This window comes from the organism of the source record quoted next, unplaced genomic scaffold (assembly GCF_019419815.1).
Source record: "Pyrus x bretschneideri cultivar Hongxiangsu unplaced genomic scaffold, Pyrus_bretschneideri_v1 Contig17, whole genome shotgun sequence".
Classification (NCBI taxonomy): domain Eukaryota; kingdom Viridiplantae; phylum Streptophyta; class Magnoliopsida; order Rosales; family Rosaceae; genus Pyrus; species Pyrus x bretschneideri.
Genome location: NW_025999468.1, coordinates 6232221 through 6238941, shown reverse-complemented (window position 1 = coordinate 6238941; position 6721 = coordinate 6232221). Strand labels below are relative to the sequence as shown.

General features: G+C 36.5%; 1 protein-coding gene across 2 annotated transcripts; it reads left to right on the top strand.

Annotated features, from left to right (window-relative positions):
- The first annotated feature begins 512 nt into the window (after positions 1-512).
- Positions 513-5777, top strand: LOC125476053 (UPF0481 protein At3g47200-like). Of its 2 annotated transcripts, none has more exons than XM_048581773.1 (2): positions 513-672; positions 4007-5777. In XM_048581773.1, the coding sequence occupies exon 2, from the start codon at positions 4050-4052 to the stop codon at positions 5502-5504; it is 1455 nt and encodes a 484-aa protein (XP_048437730.1). In that variant the 5' UTR covers positions 513-672; positions 4007-4049; the 3' UTR covers positions 5505-5777. The 2 variants fall into 2 exon arrangements, with proteins under 2 accessions (XP_048437730.1, XP_048437729.1); XM_048581772.1 differs by having other exon boundaries at positions 514-672; positions 3999-5777.
- The last annotated feature ends 944 nt before the right edge of the window (positions 5778-6721 follow it).

The window sequence follows — 6721 nt, the reverse complement described above, 5'->3', positions numbered from 1 at the left end:
ATTTTTAAAGGGTCCCAATATTTTTGGATCCTCCTATATATTACATATGTGTATAAATTTCTAATAAAAATGCTTTTAACTGAAAAGAAAAATCGTCATCATATGATTTTATCTAGCAATAAATAACTTGTGTATTGCTTTCTTCCACTTTTCTTAAGTAACAAAAAACTAACTTGTGCGTTACTTTTTTCTACAAACACAATCCTATTTCCATCTCTCTCTTTCAGTTGTGCTCCATTTTTTTCTATGGATGAACCCTAAATCATGATTTCACGTTAACTGGAGATTATGCAATTAGTAGGAGTGAGATGTTGATTTCAATTAAGTTTGAATATTGTTTGTTGAACTTTGTATGAATATATTGTCCAAAAATTATTATTATTTTAAATAAATAGGGCCTTTTTATTAAATTTGCATAGGGCCTTCAAAATGTCCGAGATGCCCCTGATCGGTAGGCAAGGATATTTCAGGAAATAAATTAAAAGTAGAGTCGTGTATTGTGTCTCTACGAGTACTATAATAATCTCAATACTTGAGCAAAGCAGTAGAAGAAACTCAAAAGCACAAACAATATTTGCCGAGAATGATTATGGTAGTTCAGCACAATCCTAGCGTGGTGGAGGTTCTGTGATCTGCTGCCTGGTTTTCGTTTCTGAGGACCCAATCCAACTTGTAAGTCTATGACAACGAAACTCAAGAACTTTCTGTAGCTTATTGTGATAAGTTTCTAAATGTTGATTATTTTTCAATCTTAGTTTCAAATGAAATGTATTGCTGCAAATTAGTTAGAACAGATCCTGGTTTAGCTTAGTCCCTGAGTTTACCAAGCAAATGTTGCTGATCGTTTAATCGTTTTCAGTTTTGGTTTTCAATTTCTTAAAAAGTGAAAACTTGTCTGGTAAAAACTAAAAAATAAAAACGAAATGTTTCAAACGGCCATTAAATAAATTGAACTCATATATAGACACCATATCTATGAGTTGTTCCACTTGATATTCTCTTCATTGAATACGTACATAAAAATATAAGCAATGTGGTCAATTGGATATTTTTAAGTGCCTTGGATATATATTGTTTATAATTTATAACAAAAATATTTATTAGTACATTAAATATTTAAAGAACCAAAATAAATCCTATGTATCTCCTAAACCGTAGTCCTGCATCATCTTCTTACCCTCCCATATTGTTTTTCAGCAATCATGTACGATCTACTGTTGTGGCTTTTGATTATGTGATTATATGGATTAGACATTCTTGAAACGTACCGTGATCAACCACGATGACATATGTAAAACAAAATCACTATAAAGAAACACTAATTTACAAAAATTTACATTAATTCTAATAAATATAGTCATTTCTAAAAAAAAATATTAAATGGCATTATTTCATAAAATTTACATTAATTCTAATAAATATAGTCATTTCTAAAAAATTTATTAAATGGCATTATTTCATAAAATTTACAAAAATACATAAATAAATAAATTTTGCAAAAAATTTCTAATATTTCCTAAAAATTTCTGATATCTCAAAAATTTCCTAAAAATTCTAGTATTTATAAAATCTTCTAATTATTCTAAAAATTATAATATTCCACAAACGAACATTAGAAAAACAAACCACCCACCAACCCAAGTCCACCTACCCAAACCCAACCTACCCGCCCTACCATATTGTTTTTCAGCAATCATGTACGATCTACTGTTGTGGCTTTTGATTATGTGATTATATGGATTAGACATTCTTGAAACGTACCGTGATCAACCACGCTGACATATGTAAAACAAAATCACTATAAAGAAACACTAATTTACAAAAATTTACATTAATTCTAATAAATATAGTCATTTCTAAAAAAAATTATTAAATGGCATTATTTCATAAAATTTACATTAATTCTAATAAATATAGTCATTTCTAAAAAATTTACTAAATGGCATTATTTCATAAAATTTACAAAAATAAATAAATAAATTTTGCAAAAAATTTCTATTATCTCCTACAAATTTCTAATATTTCCTAAAAATTTCTGATATCTCAAAAATTTCCTAAAAATTCTAGTATTTATAAAATCTTCTAATTATTCTAAAAATTATAATATTCCACAAACGAACATTAGAAAAACAAACCACCCACCAACCCAAACCCAACCTACCTACCCATCGCCACGCCCACCTGGCCGCCCCGCACCCCCACCACCTTCGACGAGACCCCACCCCACCGTCCCCTTCCCTAAGCCCTTTCCCCGCCACCTTCTTCCTGCCTAAACCCTAAAACCACCCCACCCTCCTTCTCCGTATCCACCTAAACCCACCACACCACCTTCCCATACAAATTCGCAAATATACAAAGCATTTCACATATAAATTAAAGCATTTCGTAGTATAAAATTTCTAATATAAAAAAAAAAATTAAATTCGAAAAAGTTTTATATCATACCTTTGTGAAAGCTCAAGAGTGAGAGAAAGAGGGAGGGAGATAGAGGGCAAAGATGGCGAGTGAGAAAGAGTTGAGAGGGGGATGGCAGTTTGCAGAGGGGAGGGGAATTTGCAGAGAGAGATATCAGAGAAACAACGCAGGAAGAAAGAAGGTTCTCGGGCCTATTATAAAACATCAGGACCCTTGCACGACCAATCAATTCGTTGGGCAAACGTAAAAAATGTGACACATGTATTATGAACGTGTTTTTTTGTCGGGCAATCTTATGCATATTGCCGGTGAAGTGTAAACCCTAAATCATAAAATATATCTTTGGCCGACGAATGCTTTCACTTTAGTTGACGAAATTTGAAAGGTTCGTCGGGAAATACTTAGTTTTTATTTATTTTTCATTATGCCCAACGAAAATTGGAAGGTTCGTCGGGCAAGGTTATGTTGGCCAAAGAAATTTTCGCAATGCAATTGTATTTCGATTTTCTTTTTGTTTTTTAATTTAATTAATTTAGTTTGACATATTTAAAATACAAATAAATATGAAAAATAATAACCAAATGGAATAGATTTATATTAAAAGTGTACATACAAACAAAATAAAATATTACAATCCTAATACAAATTAAATAGTTAACGCGGTGGTGATGACTGGAAATGGGCTCGACATGGCGCCAACAACTCCATGTTGGACAACACGATCTCGAGCGATCTTCCACTCGGCGTACTGCTTCTTGACGATATCATCTATGTAGGTGATCGTGTCGGCATTGAGCTCTTCAACATCATAGTCCAACTACAATTATCAAAATTATTAAAATATTATTAGTAATAGTAATAGTAATAATTAAAAATTATTATTAAAATTTGAATTGACACTTACTGATAGCACATTCCACACCGCATTCATCTCCTCCGACAGCTTTTCCGGGATAGCCACCGCTTAGGGCAAAAGTTTTGCACTATCGATCTTATGTGGTGCACCAGCGTGCTGTGCACCTTCGCCGTAGAAGCTGCGCGGTACAGGAGATCATACTTGATGCATATCCGGCCATTCGGCACACGTGTCAATGGAGATTAACAAGTATATTTATGTATATGTGTGTGTGTGTGTGTGTGTGTGTGTGTGTGTGTGGGCGTAACGTTAGGAAGTCAAACCCTTATATTCAATACTTATCAATAACGTTACAAGTGATTTTAACGGATGCAATATCAGTGTTGGAATAAAATGGTCCAATCGGAATTAAGGACCTTAAAATACCTTGAATTTGATAATAAAGAGTCTTTATAAATACCATTTGGAATAGCAGTTAAGAAGAGAAAATATCTATATCAATTATATGATATTAACAGTTGTATTATGAAATACCCTTAAAAATTCCAACGCAAACTGCTCTCAAACTCAAACTCAAGGCGCAAACTGTTTCTCTGTAATCCTTGTTCGCTTTGTAGTCAATTTTCAGATACATTAGATTGAAAGTATTTTTAGTTTTATTTCATTACGTTTGGAAGAATGTCATGTTAATCCCCTTAATTCTACAGTTAACTTGATTTGTTTACAGCGTTTCAGGACCACGAACAAATTAATTGGATTGGAATCATAAGTAATCGCTATGGACGTAGACATTTTACTTGAAGCGTCGAAGAACACCTCGACGCCACAGCTTCCCAGGTGCATCTTCAGAGTTCCTGAAGTTCTCCGCAGACATAACGTACTGGCATACGCACCTGACATTGTCTCAATCGGACCCTATCATCCACGAAACAATGTACAATTTCAAGCTATGGAAAATCTGAAATACGAGTATTTGCGCGACCTTCTCTTACACATGGATAGGTCACATGACAGGGATATGGAGTTAGAAACATCGATCAATAAACTCATCAATTACATTAAAGATCACAAGCAAGTACAATACATGGCTGAGTTTGAGAAAAAAGCTCGTGATTTTTATGCACATCCGTTTGATCCTCTGATGAAAATGGAGTTTCTCCACATGATGATACTTGATGGTTGCTTCCTGGTACAAATATTTAGGAAGAGTATGGATGAGGACCAGAGGGACACTAATGACCCCTTATTCAACATGGATTGCATGTTCCAGTACATATGTCATGACCTCTTGCTCTTAGAAAATCAGATTCCTTGGTTTGTCCTCCAGGACATATATGAGCTCACCGTGAAGTATTACCAGACCCCTCAGCCCAGCCTCTCGCGACTCATCCTCACCGAGCTCAGCTCACAACCACAACTGTCCCATAACTGCAAGTCGTATCTGCATCATCTAAGAAGAAATGATGACAATGAGGATGACTCACAACCACAACCATCCCATAACTGCTGGTGGTATCTGGATCATCTAAGAAGAAATGATGACAGAGAGGATGAAATTGCGCTCCACATCTTAGACCAAGAGGATGAAAGTGTGCTCCACATTCTCGATCTCATAAGAACTTCCATAGTTTTCTCATTCACTGAATGCTATGAAGATGAGAAACCTTCCTTCAATGCAAATACACAATCGATAGCTTCAGCAACTGCTCTTTCTGAGGCCGGCATTAGATTCAAAATGAGCTCCGATGAATGTAAAAGCATAATGAACATAGAATGCAAGAATGGGGTTATTATGATTCCGCATCTAGAAATTGGAGAGTTAACTGAATCGATATTCAGGAACCTGATCGCCTTGGAGCAGTGCTGTTATGGTCGTTCGCATAAAATCACATCTTATGCCGTTCTGATGGATAACCTCCTCGGTTCTAGCAACGATATTAAATTTCTCTGCGACATGGGAATTATAGGTAACTGGCTGAGCGCTGAAAATGGTTCTGAGTTCTTCAGCAAGCTTTACTGCGACACGGTGCTTACTTATTTCTACTATGATGGACTCTGTACTCGAGTAAAGAAACACCAAACTAAATCGAGGAGGTGGGGAGAAACATTCGCGCGTAACTATTGTTCAGATCCATGGAAAACCACCTCCTGGATTGCAGCAAGTATCCTTCTGATTCTCACCGGTTTCCAGACTGGATACACCATGGCGCAATACTATTCTCCTCGGGCATGAAGTTTTTTATTAGTTAAATCTGTGGCATGTATGTTAAACTTGTTGGGAGTATTTTAACCACTAGGGTTAAGCTTCCTAGTTTCTAGGTCAACTTTGTAGTCGTTAATAATTCCTATTATTAAGGAACCAGTATTGTTTCACGTTCAGTCTTTAACCCTAGTCAGATACCACGATTCTAGGTGCTGTAAAATCGTGGGTTGTTACTTTCATTCAGTTATCTTGTAAGGCTATAAGTAGTCTGTGTTATCTTTGAATTCAATAAGATTATTCTCCCAGAAACCAAGTGTGTATTGAACTTCCTTCTCTCTCAGTCTCTCGAAGATCTTTCTGGTTTTTTAACATCTGGTATCAGAGCCCCACCACGAGGCTTGATTTAAAGTCTGACAGTAAACACGAGTGCAGTGAGAAGGAGCAGCGATATGGTAGGAGAAAGTAGTTTTGTGCAGCCAGCCATTCCTAAGCTTGATGGGCATTATGATCATTGGAGCATGCTGATGGAGAATTTTCTGCGATCCAAAGAATACTGGAGTTTGATAGAAACTGGGGTCCCTACAATAGCAGAAGGAGTGGATCCTACAGAGGTACAGAAGAAGACAATCGAAGATCTAAGGCTTAAGGATCTTAAGGCAAAGAATTATCTGTTTCAAGCCATCGATCGATCGATCTTGGAGACAATTTTGAAAAAGGATACAGCAAAAGACATTTGGGACTCCTTGAAGCAAAAATATCAAGGCACGGCTCGAGTCAAACGTGCACAGCTGCAAGCTCTTCGCAAAGAGTTTGAAGTACTCCACATGAGGGTGGATGAGTCTGTTAATGGGTACTTTGCTCGAACTCTCACCATTGCCAACAAGATGAGAGTGCACGGTGAACAGATGGGTGATGTGGTGGTCATCGAGAAGATCTTAAGGTCCATGACTCCAAAGTTTGATTACGTTATGTGCTTCATTGAGGAATCAAATGATATAGACAGTTTATCCATTGACGAACTTCAAAGCAGTCTGTTGGTTCATGAGCAAAGAATGTGTAGGCATACTGAGGATGAACAAGCACTACAAGTCACGAATGATGGAGGACGAAGAGGAGGTCGTAGCTCTTACTGCGGAAGAGGAGCGGAAGAGGAAGAGGACGTGGTCGATCGGGATTTGACAAATCCACAGTGGAATGCTATCACTGTCACGGGCTTGGCCATTTTCAATGGGAGTGCCCTAAAAAGG

What these genes read in the sequence shown, in the direction of transcription:
- LOC125476053 (XM_048581773.1), top strand. Translation starts at nt 4,050, where the DNA reads ATGGACGTAGACATTTTACTTGAAGCGTCGAAGAACACCTCGACGCCA.